Consider the following 18,400-nt stretch of genomic DNA (forward strand, 5'->3'; position numbering starts at 1 on the left):
TTTTGTTTTTTATACTTATACTATTAGAACACTGTTTACTAATGCTATATATGTAATCATTTACTTGAAATTAAGAGTTGAAGATTTTTAAATTCTTCATATTTACCATACCTAGGAAGTTTCTTGTTTTTATATCTTATAGTTAAAATCTTTATAATTCCTGTTTCCATAAATAGATAAGATTTTTAAAATCCTGTCAGAAAATGTTACTTCTTCAGGTATATCAGAATTTTATAAATTTTTAAAATTCAACGTTTGTCATTATAACAGACATAACAAGCAGCACAAAATTCCCAAAGATAAAAAGACAAGCTCCATAAGTCATATATCTGTTGTGAAATTATAATTCAGAACTTGAAGTATACTGCTGAATTATTTAAGTAACATTCAGGTTAACTTTAATTAGCTAAGGAAAAAAAGCTTTAAAGAAACAATTTTCCTTTTACAGTCAATGAAACATATGAAATTACTTTTTAATACCAGTATATTTTTTTTACTTTTTCACTTTGACTTACAGCTTGGCAGACGCTGGCATTTCTAGTTTGACTTATTCCTCCCACAAAGACCACACAGGTCAGAAAAATATGAAAGCACAAATTCACAAGCATGTGCCAGCCTTTGAGACTGATTCTAATCAAACTGTTAAAAGAAAAGGGAAAAAATTAATACTCGGGTTAATATACTTGAAGCTGGACATCTCCAAGTTAACATACCTAATTCATACAAGGCCAAATGTAAATGTGCAAACATTTTATTAAAACATACTATCACACACACATACAGGTTTTGAGAAATCCCTCAACACAATACAGTTTCTTAACATTTAACTTTATACACTAAAAAAGACAAGTCAAATGGAACTACTACAATCCACTAAAGGCTACACAAATTCTCCATAATAAGAAATCGTCCGCTTTTGTTAGTTATGATGTCTTATGACAGATGGATTACTTGTTTGCTTCCCAGAAATTTCTACAAGGTGCCAATCTCTATTTTTCCTGACCTACTAGGATAACACGGTCTAAACAACCAATGCATTTCCTCGTGGCCTTTCATAATGAAATGCTCAAGTCTTTCTTTCTTATATCAAAATCTCCTTGTTTCTTAACTAAATGTCAAGAAATGTCATATATGTCCAGCTTAAAGAGGAAAATACATTCTAGCAAAACCTCTTGAAAATGTATTTCTGCTTAGCAAATCCTTTCAGTTCATTATATCTTACCATAAAATAAAAATTTCTGTACCTTTGCCTCTAATTAACAAAAACCATATCCCACACTTAAATGCCACAAGCTTTCTTAAATGCCATGTGTAAAAGAGACTATCACAACAGGCAAAAATTTATGAAATAGAAATAATACCACAGTCTGGTTCAGGAAGATACCTCTGCAGGTAACCAGGCTCCACTTTGACCTCATCCTCATGCCCCACTCCCCAACACACACTTCCCATGTTCTTTGCCAGGTACAAACCCAGCAGGATGACTGGACGCTGCAGAAGATGAGTTTATCACCACATGCACTTATTATTTATGTCTTGACTTGCATGAAGAAGGCCTGGAGGTACTCTAAAGTAACTGCCCTTACTTTGGAAGGACAGCATGGTATTAAATTAGGTATAAAATTAGGATAACATTTTATCCTAATTAAATGTGAAATAACGTCCACAGGCCTCTGCAGTCGGTTTCATTTCTTACCTGTGATGGTATATGTAACTGACGATGACCGCTAAGAGGCACAAGAGAAGAATGACAGCAGTCGTGTAGACCACAGGGTGCAGGAGATGGGCTGCCTGGGTGTAGAATTCGGATCCCGTCAGATCCTGAAGGGAAAATGAAAGCATTATTCTAGGAATGCTGCTCTGCACAAAGTTGTTGGGATTTTCTCAGGGGCTCAAATATACCGATAAAGAGAACTCTGGCCCTTGGATCTCTTCATTGTATCCAAGGGCTATGTTTCATGCCATTTTCCTCACACATTACTATGCCCTCCTAACTTGTACTGTGTTAACTACTCATGTAGTATGTATAGACACATACATGCACACATACACACACACTCTTCTTACAACAGACTATCTGCTTTATAAATGTGAACACTGACTCTCCTTTGATGGTAGTGTTGAGGGAAAGCAGTGATTTAGAAGGTCAACCACAGACTTCAGCCTTTTTAATGCCCTCGGTTTCCGTGATGGTTCAGACGGTAAAGAATGCAGGAGACCCAGGTTCGATTCCTTGGTCAGGAAGATCCCCGAGAGAAGGGAATGGCAACCCACTCCAGTATTCTTGCCTGGAGAATCCCATGAACAGAGAAGCCTGGTGGGCTACAGTCCATGGGGTTGCAAAGAGTCAGAAGTGACTGAGCGACCAGCACTTCACTTTCACCCAACGTGTCACTCTGCATATTCACCAGCTAATAAGGTACAAGACAGCAGCAGTATCTCTTAGTCAATAAAGCCTAACCTCCCGCAGTCAAGTTCAACAAATATGAATGGACCAGACACTGTGCGAAGGACAGGGATGCAATGCTAACCCATGATTCCTGCTCTTGAAGAGCTGAGAAGTCACAGGGTCCTCAGACACACAATGAGATCACAACCATGTTTGATCAACATAAGGGCAGCCCTGTGACTGAGCGCTTAGAGATCAAATACCAGTAATAACAAATAAGAATAGCAGATCACTCACAGAGCATTTATCCTAAACCAGGCACCATGCCAGCACCCTACACAGAATAACCCTATAAGCTAGGTATATTGTTAGTCCCATTTTATAGCTTAAAAAACTGAGGCACAAAGAGGTTAAGGGCTGGGAAGATCAGATCTGAAAGAGTTTGTGGCTGCCAAGGCTCTGCTCCCTAAAACAAAGCAGACAGTGACGTCCTAAAACGAAAACACCATTCACCTGAAGGCTTCCTTCCTGACAAAGGACTGGGGCAGGCTTGGAAGATGTCTCTCCCGGGGCCCCGGACCCCAAGCCAGACAACCAGTGTCAGGAGACAAAGCCACAGATTCACCAGGTCCTGTCACCAAATTCTCTTTCTAAACCGATTCTGAAAGCTAGAAAATGACAGCTGGACGTGGAAAGGAGTTCACAGTGGGATGCATCTCTAGTCAGGAAGTTATTAAGATAATTCTTAAAACTAGAAAAACCAAGATGTGAAGACAGGAAGGAATGGGTGAGACACACGAGGAAACTGACGGCTCAACAAAGGAGGAGGAGGGAGGGAAACAGCACACTTTCCTGGGGAGAATCAGTGCTCAATTGTGTATAATTACACAGCCAGAAAGATCTATCCGAACACCTTCGCAAATCCTTCATCATTAACAAATGACTAACAGAGGCCACAGAGCCTGACAAAAGTCAGAGTTAATGAGAAACTGGAGGCACAGCAGGGGAAATTCCACTCCAGCCCACGGTCAGGAGTCACAAGCCTGTACTTCATCTACGTATTTGATAAATGCCAGCTGGGTGACCACCATGGCCAGGCACTATGCCAAGTACCAGGTATTCAGGGAAACACAGGATCTCTTGGGGGCTGACAGTCTATAAACTAAGACCCGAAAGGGAAAATACAAGACAGAAACCTACAGCCACCATTCTGAACAACCTGTCCTTGTAAGATGCCCATGGTCTATGGTACACAGTTTCAACATATCAATACTTGCATTCTGCTAAAAATCCAGAATGTTAGAAGAGAAATTCAAAGACGACTGGGGCAACAAGAGCCAGTTAGACACTAGCTGGAGTGGACAGATTCTCCCTCGTTTCTATGAAAAGCTTCTATTCCCATGGAGAATAAATGAGGACAAACTTTCAGCGTCTAGGATGTGGTCTCTTCACTCTTTCTGTGCACTGCCTGTTTTCCAATCCTTCAGGAAATGTTCCAAGAATACTTTGCCACCACTAGCTGTATGATCTGGGGCAGTTACCCCACAGTAAAATGGAGACACCACAGTCATCTCATCTGGCAGGGTCTGGGGAAGGGGCAGAACCTGTGTATGCTTGCCTTCCACAGGCCTTTGCAGAGAATAACAAAACACAGGTGGCTGGATATTATCCAACAAAACATCAGACAAACTGCCAGTTCAGTTCAGTTCAGTCACTCAGTCATGTCCGACTCTTTGCAACCCCATGAACCGCAGCACAACAGGCCTCCCTGTCCATCACCAACTCCCGGAGTCCACCCAAACCCATGTCCATCGAGTCGGTGATGTCATCCAGCCATCTCATCCTCTGTCGTCCCCTTCTCCTCCTGCCCTCAATCTTTTCCAGCATCAGGGTCTTTTCAAATGAGTCAGCTCTTCTCATCAGGTGGCCAAAGTACTGGAGTTTCAGCCCCAACATCAGTCCTTCCAAAGAACACCCAGGACTGATCTCCTTCAGAATGGACTGGTTGGATCTCCTTGCAGTCCAAGGGACTCTCAAGAGTCTTCTCCAACGCCACAGTTCAAAAGCATCAATTCTTTGGCGCTCAGCCTTCTTCACAGTCCAACTCTCACATCCATACATGACCATAGGAAAAACCATAGCCTTGACTAGATGGACCTTTGTTGGCAAATTAATGTCTCTGCTTTTTAATATGCTATCTAGGTTGGTCATAACTTTTTCCAAGGAGTAAGCATCTTTTTATTTCATGGCTGCAATCACCATCTGCAGTGATTTGGGAGCCGAAAAAAATAAAGTCTGACACTGTTTCCACTGTTTCCCCATCTATTTCCCATGAAGTGATGGGACCAGATGCCATGATCTTCATTTTCTGAATGTTGAGCTTTAAGCCAACTTTTTCACTCTCCTCTTTCACTTACATTTTATACAATATTTATGGTTAAAAGAATTCAGTTTTTTCAAAAGCCAATGAATGTGACATAGCATGAGCAGGAAGCTGGATGTTGACACAGAGGACCCAGAATGTTAAAACTCCAAAGTAGTCCTGGAGGAAGGAGCAAGTACTACTGACTGTCGCACAGGGGCATTTTTGTTGTCACAATAAATAGACCTTTCTAAATGAAAGAGAACCCCTGGCAAGGTGTGAAGAGCCATAGAGTTAAGAGCTCAAGCTTTGCAGGCCAAAGGCAAAATTGAGGTTATTATGCAGGTACTTATTAACCACTTAAAATATAATCTTTAAAACTTGGAAACCATTTCTAGCTTTCCAGCATTTAGAACATCAAACAAACAAATAAGAGCTGACTGGAACAGGCCTGTGGATCAAATATTTGCCAGGGTTTGCAGACTCCATTACTGGTGTAAAGGAGACAAATCAAGTTAATAAAAACTTGATCTTGTATCTTGATGACAAAATGTAAGAGAATTTAAGGCCATATAAGACAACTGAGAAGATCAGGATAGGAAAGAAGAGAAGTTAAAGACTAAAACAAAAGAGGTAAAGTAGAAATCTTAAGTTAAAACTATTTTCAATTATATCCATCAACAAATAGAGGCTTTGTGATACTGTAACAAAAACACAGGTGAAAGGAGTCCACAGGCACAGATTTCCAAATATAGAACAAATGAAGCCCTGGCGATGCAATGTGCAGCAAGGGACTACAGTTAATAATAATACAGAAGTTTGAAAGCTGCTCAAAGAGTAAAGCTAGTTTATACCATATGAGAAAAAAATTGTAACTGTATACTGATGGATGTTAACTAGACTTATTGTGGTGATCATTTTATAATATACACAAATACTGAATCATTACATTGTATACCTGAAGCTAACAAAATGTTGTATGTCAATTATACCTCTACTGAAAAAAAATCTACCTGTTCAGAAAGACACATATCAAAAGACTTCAATCTCTTTAATCTCACAGAAACCCATGATTCTTGCTTTTATTCTCTTTTTATAAATCAAATCACTTCCATTACAAAAAAATTACCAAATACATTGTCCAAATGGCCACTAGGAGACACCCATGGAAGAAAAGTACAAAGTGTCATTCACATTTGCAATACCGTGATACATAACATAGGAAAACTCTGCCTCTGGTGCTTATTCAACCACAGTCCATCACTAAATGGTGATCTTAGTCACTCTTACATATGGTGCAAAGTTTAAGGGCTTCCCAGATGGCGCTAGTGGTAAAGGACCCACTTGCCAAAGCAGGAGACATAAGAGACTTGTGTTCAATCCCTGGGTCAGGAAGATCCCCTGGAGGAGGGAATGGCAACCCACTCCAGTATTCTTGCCTGGAGATTCCCATGGACAGAGGAGCCTGGTGGGCTACAGTACATGGGGTTGCAGAGTCGGACACAAATGAAGTGTTATTACTACTACTACTAAGTTTAAGAAAACAGGCCAGAAAATGGAAAGTAAAGTTCACCAAAATAAACTGCACCAATTCAGAGAATATTAAAACAAGTAAAAGTGTGTTAAAAACTACAAAAGTACTTATTATTAAGGAACCAAATAAACGGAAGAAGAGCTTTTGAAATTTTTATTAACCTGATAGAGATTGATACAATAGTTTTAGCCTGAGAATTACTAAATATAAGATCACTGCTGCTGCTGCTGCTAAGTCACTTCAGTCGTATCCGACTGTGTGTGACCCTGTAGACGGCAGCCCACCAGGCTCCCTTGTCCCTGGGATTCTCAAGGCAAGAACACTGGAGTGGGTTGCCATTTCCTTCTCCAATGCCTGAAAGTGAAAAGTGAAAGTGAAGTCGCTCAGTCGTGTCCGACTCTTAGCAACCCCATGGACTGCAGCCTACCAGGCTCTTCCATCCATGGGATTTTCCAGGCAAGAGTACTGGAGTGGGGTGCACTAGCAGTTTTAAATAATTTACTGGCATCACATCAATAATAATTATAAATTAATTATGGTTTAAACTCATCAAGATCTAAACAATGGAAGGAAGACCAAAGAAAAACATCTCAGTTTCCCTCTGTCAGAGTATAAGTATTTTAAAAAGAGTTTGGCAATAAAATAAAATTTTAGAAGAGATTTAAAATTAAAAATGTCTTTAAAAAAATTGAGACTATGTCTGTTTCTTTTAATTTTTCCCCTAAGAAACAAGGAATCATTTCAAGATTTTAATCCTCCTAACATACACCACCACCCTTATGGCAGAAAGTGAAGAGGAACTAAAAAGCCTCTTGATGAAAGTGAAAGTGGAGAGTGAAAAAGTGGGCTTAAAGCTCAACATTCAGAAAACGAAGATCATGGCATCTGGTCCCATCACTTTATGGGAAATAGATGGGGAAACAGTGGAAACAGTGTCAGATCTTATTTTTGGGGGCTCCAAAATCACTGCAGATGGTGACTGCAGCCATGAAATTAAAAGATGCTTACTCCTTGGAAGGGAAGTTATGACCAACCTAGATAGCATATTCAAAAGCAGAGACATTACTTTGCCAACAAAGGTCCATCTAGTCAAGGCTATGGTTTTTCCTATGGTCATGTATGGATGTGAGAGTTGGACTGTGAAGAAGGCTGAGCACCGAAGAACTGATGCTTTTGAACTGTGGTGTTGGAGAAGACTCTTGAGAGTCCCTTGGACTGCAAGGAGATCCAACCAGTCCATTCTGAAGGAGATCAGCCCTGGGTATTCTTTGGAAGGAATGATGCTAAAGCTGAAACTCCAGTACTTTGGCCACCTCATGCGAAGAGTTGACTCATTGGAAAAGACTCTGATGCTGGGAGGGATCGGGGGCAGGAAGAGAAGGGGATGACAGAGGATGAGATGGTTGGATGGCATCACTGACTCGATGGATGTGAGTCTGAGTGAATTCCGGGAGTTGGTGATGGACAGGGAGGCCTGGCGTGCTGCGATTCATGGGGTCGCAAAGAGTCGGACATAACTGGGCAACTGAACTGAACTAAACTGAACACACACCATACACAAAAGTCAGTTCCGGTTGAATCACAGACCTAAATGTGAAAGATAAAACACATTTAAAGCTTCTTAAGGCAAATAAAGGAAAATAACTTCATAATTTGGGGGTAAGCAAAGACTTCTTAAATAGGACATAAAACCCATTAACTACTAAAAAAATTTAGAAAAATTAGAAACTCTGCTTATAAAAAGACAACATTAAGAAAAAAGGGAAAAAGGCATGCCCATAGACTAAATGTTTGTGTCACCCAGCTAAAATTCACATGTTGAATCCTAACCTCCAATGTGATATTATCTTGAGGCGGTGCCTCTGAGAGGTGATTAGGTCATGAGGGTGGAGCCCTTATAAACAGGATTAGTGTCCCTTTATAAAAGAGACACCTGAGAGTTCCCATGCCCCCTCCACCACAAGAGGATACAGAGAAAGGACAGCATTTATGAAGCAGGAAGCAGGCCTTCACTAGACAAATAATCTGCTAGCTTCTTGATCATGGACTTAAGCCTCCAAAACTATCAAGACCAGCTTGACAAGCAGGGTTTTTGAAAGCACAATACAGTCAGAGAATAAGAAACGAGACACAAGAATTTAGAGAAAAACGAGGATCAGGGGACTAACACGGCTCCAAGGTGAAGGTCCCGAAACTGAATCCAAGGCAGCTTTATTATACTTTCAGCTGTGAATGAAAGAATAAGCGGGGAGTTAAACTATAACTCATGTGGCCTTCAGGGCCAAAGAACAAAATGATCATCAACCACTGAGTAATTACGAAACAGTAATCAATAACAAATCAGTAACTAAGACTAATATTTTTATCTATAGATTTTTTCATCAGATACACAAAACATGTGACTCTGAGACGACAGTTGAGGAACAGTCTGGGGTCAGTTTTCCGACCCCAGGATCATATCTTGTTTTCAAGGTTATGAACTGTTCCCTCTGGACTTGTTCCAAGAGTCTCATGCCTTATAGCATCCAGTTTACCAACAATTATAAATTTCTTTTGCAGCCCTTGCCAGAGGCTGTTTTTTTTTTTTATTCTTCCTGTCTCCTACAAAAATTATGAAAAAAAAATTTTTTTTCTTCTGTTTGTAAATGACCTAGTCTGTGATATTCTGTTGTAGCAGCCTGAACTGATTAAAACAAGTCATGAACTGGGAGAAGATTTTTGCAACACATAAATCTAACAAAGAGATCCTATTCAGAGTTCATGAAGAATTCCTATAAGCCAGTAAGAAAGCAACAGACAATCAAATTAAAAATATGTAAGATTTGAAGAATAACTTCACAAAAGGGCTACTCAAACTGTAATATGAAAATGAAGAGGTACTCAATATTATCAGTTACCAAAAAACAAAAATTTTAATTTTTATCTTATTTAAATTTAAAAAAATTTTAAAAACTGAAAAAACTTAAAAAATTAAAACCACAATGATCTATCACAGCACAGCCACCAGAAGACCAAAACTAAAGATTGAGAATACCAAGCACTGGGAAGGATATAGAGCAATTAACACTCATTACTGGTGAGACTACACCAATAAAACCAGTTTGATCAATTGCATGGCATTACTTCTCACAGCATACAGATGCCTACAACTTAGCAATTCCACTCCTGTATGCACATGTCCATCAAAAAACATGTTCCTAAATTATTTTGTTGTTGTTGTTCAGTTACTCAGTCGTGTCTGACTCTTTTCGACCCCATGGACTGCAGCATGCCAAGCTTCCCTGTCCTTCACTATCTCCCAGAGTTTGCTCAAACTCATGTCCATTGAGTCAATGACGTCATCCAACCATCTCATCCTCTGTCACCTCCTTCTCCTCCTGCTCTCAATCTTTCCCAGCATCAGGGTCTTTTCCAATGAGTTGGCTCTTCACATCAGGTGGCCAAAGTATTAGAGCTTCAGCTTCAGTCCTTCCAATGAATATTCAGTGTTGATTTCCTTTAGGATTCACTGGTTTGATCTTCTTGCTATCCAAGGGACTCTCAAGAGACCTCTCCAGCACCACAGTTCAAAAGTATTATCAATTTTTCAGGACTCAGGACCATAATGGTCCAACTGTCACATCCATACATGACTACTGGAAAAACCATAGCTTTGACTAGACAGACCTTTGTCAGCAAAGAGATGTCTCTGCTTTTTAATTCGCTGTCCAGGCTTGTCATAGCTTTCCTTCCAAAAAGCAAGTGTCTTTTAATTTCATGGCTGAAGTCACTGTCCACAAATATTTACAACAGCTTTTTCTTGATATCCAGAACCTCACAACAACTCAAAAATCCATGAATGCACAAATTCTGATATCTTCATACTATGGCCTGTGTGTATGCTAAGTCGCTTCAGTCATGTCCAACTCTTTGTGACTCCAGGGACTATAGCCCACCAGGCTCCTCTGTCCATGGGATTCTCCAGGCAATAATACTGCAGTAGGTTGCTATGCCTTCCTCAGGAGATCTTCCTGACCCAGGGATTGAACCCATATCTCTTACATCTCCTGAATTGGCGGTCAGGTTCTTTTACCATTAGCACGACCTGGGAAGCCCATAAAATGGCCTACTATGAAGGAAAACGAAAAAACAATAACCTGCTACCACATGTAAAAACAAAGATGAATATCACAGACATAATGATGGGAAAGAAACCAGACACAAAGAGTGCATGCTGTACAATTCCAATTATATGGAATTAAAGAGCAGATGAAGCTTATCTAGTGATACACATCAGAAGGCTATTTCTTCAAATGACAGTGAAAATTCCTAGAAAGAAACATATCAGAGCTTCTGAGTGCTCAAATAAAAGTCTTGATGGCAGCTAAACATGTAGGTTCACAGCTAAAAATACCATTAAGCTATATAGTTAAGATCTATGAACATTGATCAATAGCTCAATTTAATGAAAAAAGAAAAAGTTTTGATTTCCCTTTGCTTATCAATTCTACTTCAGATAATTTATGATACAGATTTTCTAATGTGTAAAATCATTCTATACACAGAAATTATTATAACACAAACAATATAGAAGAATGCCCAAATAAATGATGGTGAGGTCATAAAGTAATATTCAGGGAGAAAAAAGAATGAGAAAGCTCTCTAACACTAATAAGGAAGTGTTCAGAAAGGAAATTCAGTAGTGGGATTAAGAAGACATTTCTGGAGTTTGAACTCCAACTCCACACTGACTACCTTTGTCAACCTGGTCATGGTCCTTCACTTCTCTATGCCTTGGTTTCTCCATCTGGAAACTGGGGGTAATAATAGTAGCACAATAATGTAGGTAAAGATTTAAGAGAACCCGGTGCATTAAGTACTTAATAAAAATTAACCACTGCCATCACTACCCTCATATCATCCAAAGAATATCACCAACACAAGGCAGCATCATCAGTGTTAGGACATACTGTTCCATGGTTAGCATCATCCTTGTGTAAGATACACTGCTTCATGGAAACAGGAATGGTTTAGAATGTTTGCAGCATGCTACCTTCATATAAAAATGTAAGAAAATAGGATCATGTATTCATTTTGTTGTAACATACGTGAAAGTCCTTCGATAATGCGTAAAAAAAAAACTATTAAGGGTTATCTATTCTGTGGAGATGACACCACCCTTATGGCAGAAAGTGAAGAGGAACTAAAAAGCCTCTTGAAGAAAGTGAAAGAGGAGAGTCAAAGAGTTGGCTTAAAGCTCAACATTCAGAAAACGAAGATCATGGCATCCGGTCCCACCACTTCATGGGAAATGGATGGGGAAACAGTGGAAACAGCGAGAGACTTTATTTTTGGGGGTTCCAAAATCACTGCAGATGGTAACTATAGCCATGAAATTAAAAGACGCTTACTCCTTGGGAGAAAAGTTATGACCAACCTAGATAGCATATTCAAAAGCAGAGACATTACTTTGCCAACAAAGGTCCATCTAGTCAAGGCTATGGTTTTTCCAGTGGTCATGTATGGATGCGAGAGTTGGATTGTGAAGAAAGCTGAGCGCTGAAGAATTGATGCTTTTGAACTGTGGGGTTGGAGAAGACTCTTGAGAGTCCCTTGGACTGCAAGGAGATCCAACCAGTCCATTCTAAAGGAGATCAGCCCTGGGTGTTCTTTGGAGGGAATGATGCTGAGGCTGAAACTCCAGTATTTTGGTCACCTCGTGTGAAGAGTTGACTCATTGGAAAAGACTGATGCTTGGAGGGATTGGGGGCAGGAGAAAAAGGGGACGACAGAGGATGAGATGGCTGGATGGCATCACCGACTCAATGGACGTTAGTCTGAGTGAACTCTGGGAGTTGGTGATGGACAGGGAGGCCTGGCGTGCTGCAGCTCATGGGGTCGCAAAGAGTCGGACATGACTGAGCGACTGAACTGAACTCAACTGATTCTGTGCAGAAGAGACAACAGAGTGTCAGGAGTTTAATTTCTCACTGTACATTAATTAGAAATAATTCAAACATTTGATCCATGTGAGTATAATACCTACTTAAGAATTATATAAACAATGCTAACATTCATGTTCAGTTATAGAGTAAATGAAACCACAGTTTGCCTTGAAAAAACCTAGAGATGTAAAAACAAATGAGTGCTCTCTGGTTTCATGTGTTTCTAGGTGAATATAGTAACAAAGGAGAATCAAGATATAGTGGTTATTTTATCTTCACTACTAATACCAATTAAGTAGTAAGTACTACCATGAATAGTCTGGCCCTCCTCATTCAGTTTTTTTGTTCCCTACTGACCTCCGGTCAATTGGTTATTTCTGATCACATAATTCAAACAAATTCTATTTCTACCTAACTTTTTTCTCTGAGAACTTAGAATATAAATGGTTATTGCAGGATGCCTACTGAACTATGTTATCTGTCTAGAACTATGACTATCTATTTGAGATTTAAAAACAAATATATTCTTTTCATTTCATTTTCTAAATACACATTATTTTTTAAACCACAACAGGAAAAGCTTTATGAGCTAGCTGCCAATAAAGGAATTTAGACTTGCTAAATAAAATCCTACATTAAAGCAGTTCTCCAAAAAAAAAAAAAATAGGATTTTATCTATTATTCAAAACAGTGTCAGGCAAAGAAAAAAAGATGTTGACTTCCAATTTCTAAAGCTATGTTTTCTAACTCAGACATGACTTTATTTAAGAGTAGGTATGATTTCATTAACTTTGCCTTCACATTTCATCAGCAACTCTAAAAATGCCATATACTAACTTTGACAATTTTGTCAACAATTTCAGATCCTTTTCACCTTGCTACCTCTAGGTGGCACAGTTATATTTAAGAAAAGAGAAAGGATATTCTTTGAAAACAGAAAAAAAACTTAGTGCTGTATTCTAGCTTTAAGAATTGTGTATTACATTTTTTAAAAGATTAAAAGTATGAAAGATAAAAGAATAGCTTATTTCTTCAAGAAAAGGATTATACTAATTTAAACTGTGGAGAAGAACTGCTAGGAAGTTCAAAAATAGATATTTTAACTGGTATTAAATAAAAGTTTCACATGGTACAGTATCATGTCTTGAACACTGAAGCTTATAAAATGCCTTTCGTTGTGGGTCTGCATTTCATTTCTCTTGACCAACTTCTTCTAGTTAACTACTAAAAAAATTTCAAATGATGCTGCTGCTAAGTCGCGTCCGACTCTGTGTGACCCACCAGGCTCCACCGTCCCCGGGATTCTCCAGGCAAGAACACTGGAGTGGGTTGCCATTGCCTTCTCCAACACATGAAAGTGAAAAGTGAAAGTGAAGTCATTCAGTCGTGTCTGACTCTTTGTGACCCCATGGATTGCAGCCTACCAGGCTCCTCCGTCCACGGGATTTTCCAGGCAAGAGTACTAGAGTGGGTTGCCACTGCCTTCTCCTCAAATGCTGCTGCTGCTAAATCGCTTCAGTCATGTCCAATTCTGTGCGACCCCACAGACAGCAGCCCACCAGGCTCCGCCGTCCCTGGGATTTTCCAGGCAAGAGTACTGGAGTGGGGTACCATTGCCTTCTCTGCAATGCTACCTCTCTCTTATTTCTCCTTCAGTACTTCTCAGTTCCACATTATTTTATAATCAAAACCTGAATGAGAAAACACTTTTAAACTGAAAGAGCAAATGCTTCATATTTTAATTACTGCTTCAAGCATTCTTTGAAAGCTGACTACAAAACAATAAAATGTGAACTTACAGAAACCAGACTTAGACTTACAGAACTCAAACATCTATTTGTGAAGAGAATCCTACACTATTAGCACTAAACCCAAAAGGAGAGATGACTTAGATCCAAACAGCTGAGCTCTTTCCTAGTGTAGACCCCACCCACTGTCTGCTGGGTTAAATAACACACACATTAATCCTTCTGCCCTGCCTGATAATCTACTTACTCCTTCACCTGTTCGGGACACTAGGTAGGTAGCCTAATTTGAGAAGTAAAGAGAAAACCAAAACACAGAGCTGAAGAAAATCTACTCCAATTAAAGCATGCTTCAAGACCATTTCCAGTGAAAATGCTCTTTTGTAGTTTTAAGAAAAGAAAATTCACTTAGAGTAAAATATATCATGTTTCAAGATTATTTGGTGCTTTGATAAAATATTATCTAGATAACAGAAGATTCAGAGCTGGTGGCAGAAATCAAAACGTAGGCATCCTCACTCCCAGGCTAGCCTCAAGCCATTGCTAAGAAATGTCCTTCATGTTCATCAGTAATTTCTTCCACTCTGCTCTAAATGAATGTATACACACTTCAGGATGTTAGTATCTTAGAATAACCACAATATGCAATAAAAACTAGTACGGCTAATTTCATAATTATCAACTCAGGGATCAGATTCACATAAATGACTCATTAATAAAAAGATACGCTAATAACTAGCTATTTCACAAAAAAATTAATAAATACAAAAATAGTAAATAACAGAAAACATTAACTTGATTAGCATTAAAATTGAAGACATTTGTGTCAGTGCTGCTGCTTGCAGCAACTAAACTGAAATTATCACCATTACTCTAAATACAAAAGGAATCTAAAAAATTACGATGTGTAGTCGGAGAGGCACTAAATAGCAAAGTAGGAAAATCTCTCACTATTCATTGTGTGAATGTGAAAGTTAGTCGCTCAGTCATGCCTGACTCTGCTACCCCATGCACTGTAGCCCTCCAGGCTCCTCTGTCCACGGAATTCTGCAAGCAAGAATACTGGAATAGGTATCCATTCCTTTCTCCATGGGATCTCTTGACCCAGGGATCGAACCCACGTCTCCTGCATTGTACTCAGCTTCTTTACCGTCTGAGCCACCAGGGAAGCCCCATTCACTGGGTGAGGAAGTGAAAGTTGCTCCGCCTTGTCTTCACGACCCCATGGGCTATACGGTCCATGGAATTCTACAGGCCAGAATACTGGAGTAGGTAGCCTTTCCCTTCTCCAAGGGACCTTCCCAACCGAGGGATCGAACCCAGGTCTCCCACATTGCAGGCAGATTCTTTACCAGCTGAACCATCAGGGAAGCCCTATTTACTGTGTGTCTTTGGGCAAATGAATCACTCTTGATTAAGAGTTGGACAGCGTGTTTCCAAATTTTAAGGTCAAGGTCTAGTTGAATTGACTGGCTTAAAGTTTACTGAAAATTCCCGTACCAAATTCAATCCAATACATTTCACTTAGTAGTAACTCAATTTCCCTTTAAAATCAGAATGACACCAAATGTCACCTCTTCCTTAATTAAGGGAGCAATTTACGTTAAAAGTTGAAAAAAAAATCTTCATTTGAGCTTAACTATGCATAGGGAAGAAATTCGAATGCTTAGTGTTTATGCATTAACAACTGCCATACCATTAAAACTGCATAGTTACTAAGGGAGTAGCACTGAATGGTAGTGATATTTTCATCCGAATAGAGTATATGGCACCCATCGGACTTCCAGCCTCCTTGTCCATTCAGCAAATCGAAATCCCACTGGGCAGCCACAGCATCTGCTCCATGCGCAATTCGACGCAGTGTCACATTAACGGGGATGTGGTGGGTATCAATGTTCACACCATCTGGAGGAAAAGGGAAATAAAAATATTTCTGAAACAAATTTCATGAACAATTAAATGTCAACACACAAGAATGGGCATCTGCAAATATCTTTTTTTCTCTAGTGACTCATTAAAATGAGAAGGAACAAAAATAAGCATCTTTAGGAGCAGGGAATGATCGAGTCGTGCTGTCCAGTGACTACAGGAAGACATACGCCGCAGACAAACCTATTTTGGTGAGAATCACGGGGGTAACCACTGTACGCCGTTTTCCATCATCGGCCAAATTTGTTGAATTCCCAGTGGCCGGAAAAAGCTTTCCATTGCGGAATGCGATGAGTTGCAGCTTATAGAGAGAGTCATCACTTGGTCTGACTTCTCTTTTTTGCTTTGGTGAGAAAAGGGAAGGAGGAAGCTGAATAGAAGCCTCCACAATAGTGTTCTGAAAATATATTAAAAAAAAAAATAAAGAAACAAAGAAGAGTTGACATCTTAGTAGGTTAAAACCAGAAACATTTCAGACAGTTATGAATACTGACTAGTTACATGCTGAACACAGGTTTTAAATATGAGTGAGATTTAGTAGTTAAAACAATTTATTCATTAAGTGAAATGCCTAAAGATCACATAACAGCATAGAACAAAAGCAGCAGAAAATAAAGAGAAATGCAAACTCTATTTCAAATCATTAAAGTAGTAAACAAGGGATTATTTCAAAGTGAATTTTCCCCTGATACTGTACACTGCTGAAGTAAACTGCATTAAACAGAACAAGATCTCAGCGATCACTCTGCCTATGAATTTTACAATGACAAAATATGGTGAATGAGCACAAAGGGAGCATATCGCAAATGTGAATATAATTAATTTGGGCTTGTGAAACTTTAAGGTGATTTATGATAGATGCCGACTGTCAAAGAACAGAAGAAATTACACAACAGAACTTTAGACTCAGAAACACATTGGGTTTATAAAAACACAGTCACAAAGAGGAACAAGTGAAAATGCTGGCCAGGCACTGGATGTTCTTCAGGTTATTTATTAGGGATTTTTAAAGTATAAATTATTCAGCATGTAATGAAAAATAAATCTGTACACCAAGAAGACAAATAATAATCTAAAAACTTCCCTATTTTAAGGACTCATCACAGAGCCTTTCTCTTGGCACCAACCTCTCTCTCCAACCCAATGCTCATGATGCCAACAGAATTTCCTCTTCAACAAATCTGTTGTTATCTCAGTTCAAGTAACACCTTGGCTCCCAAATGTTTAGAAAATACAGCCAAAAATTCTTAAGTATGCCATATAATTTGGCTAAAATCCTTGCCGCAAATTCATCTCCTAACACTCCCTACACCACAACCTATGACTGGGCCACAGTGAGTTTATCACTTTTTTTTTTTGGCGGGGGGCGGGGGGGGGGGGGGGGTGACATTGACAGAAAAATATATATTTTTTTTAATTTATTTATTTTAATTGGAGGCTAATTACTTTACAATATTGTAGTGGTTTTTGCCATACATTCACATGAATCAGCCATGGGTGTACACGTGTCCCCCATCCTGAACCTCCTCCCACCTCCCTCCCCATCCCATCCCTCAGGGTCGTTCCAGTGCACCAGCCCTGAGTGCCCTGTCTCATGCATCGAACCTGGACTGGCGATCTATTTCACATATGATAATATACACGAATCGAGTTTATCACTTTTTGACATCCCCTGCTTTTTCTTCTTTTCTTTTCTACTTATTTTTTTTTGGCTGTGCTGGCTCTTCATTGCTACACAGGCTTTTCTCCAGTTGTGGCAAGTAGGGGATACTCTCCAGTTGCAGAGCGTAGGCTTCTCACTGCAGTAGCTTCTCTTTGTTCTGGGGCACAGGCTCTATAGTGTTCAGGCTTCAGTAACCGTGGCACATGGGCTCAGTATAGCAGCTCCCGGGCTCTAGAGGACAGGCTCAGCACTTAGTTGCTCCATGGCATGTGACATCTGCCTGATCAGGGATCCAGCCCGTGTCTTCAGCATTGGCAGGCGCATTCTTTACCACTGAGCCACAAGGGAAGCCCCATCCCCTGATTCTTAAATGCCACTGTGCACATGCCAGTATCTCTGGCTGAAATGCCCCATGATTCTTTTATCTGGTAAGCTCAAACTGGTCAGATCTGATGGTCAGATCTGATTTTTAGTAAGTTAATTCTGCTGCTTCTGCAAAGGATGGATCAGGATGAGAAAGGCTGGCAGCCAAGAAGAGAGTGACTTTGCAAGGTTTTATTAATAGGGCTTTTGGGGGTGATTAATTACATCACTGCTCCAGGTACTGCTCCCTATTCTGGGCTCAGGCAGCATTCTGCACACAGCACAGCATAACTAAAGTCCTCAAGTATCACAGTGTAACCGACTGTCTACTCCTCTTAACTAGGGTGAGAGAACTTTCGAATGCAGATAATCTCATTTATTTGGGGACTGCCTATGTTAATAATAGTTCCTGGCACTAGCATTAACAAAAGTAGCCCATTGTTTATGAAATTAATGAAAGTCTGTGTGGCATTTTTAAGGTTCTACTGAAG

General features: G+C 39.6%; 1 protein-coding gene across 4 annotated transcripts in view; it reads right to left on the reverse strand.

Moving 5' to 3' along the window:
- Nucleotides 1-18,400, reverse strand: part of ADGRA3 (adhesion G protein-coupled receptor A3) — a 132,656-nt gene that overhangs the window by 14,791 nt on the left and 99,465 nt on the right. For all 4 annotated transcript variants that reach the window (XM_061419785.1, XM_061419784.1, XM_061419787.1 and 1 more), the window contains 4 exons: nt 16,067-16,280; nt 15,651-15,859; nt 1,697-1,821; nt 516-639 (listed from right to left, as the gene is read on the reverse strand). In XM_061419785.1, the coding sequence (XP_061275769.1) occupies nt 516-639; nt 1,697-1,821; nt 15,651-15,859; nt 16,067-16,280 (672 nt within the window). The remainder of the gene's footprint in view (nt 1-515; nt 640-1,696; nt 1,822-15,650; nt 15,860-16,066; nt 16,281-18,400) is intronic.

Source organism: Bos javanicus, chromosome 6, assembly GCF_032452875.1.
Source record: "Bos javanicus breed banteng chromosome 6, ARS-OSU_banteng_1.0, whole genome shotgun sequence".
NCBI lineage: Eukaryota > Metazoa > Chordata > Mammalia > Artiodactyla > Bovidae > Bos > Bos javanicus.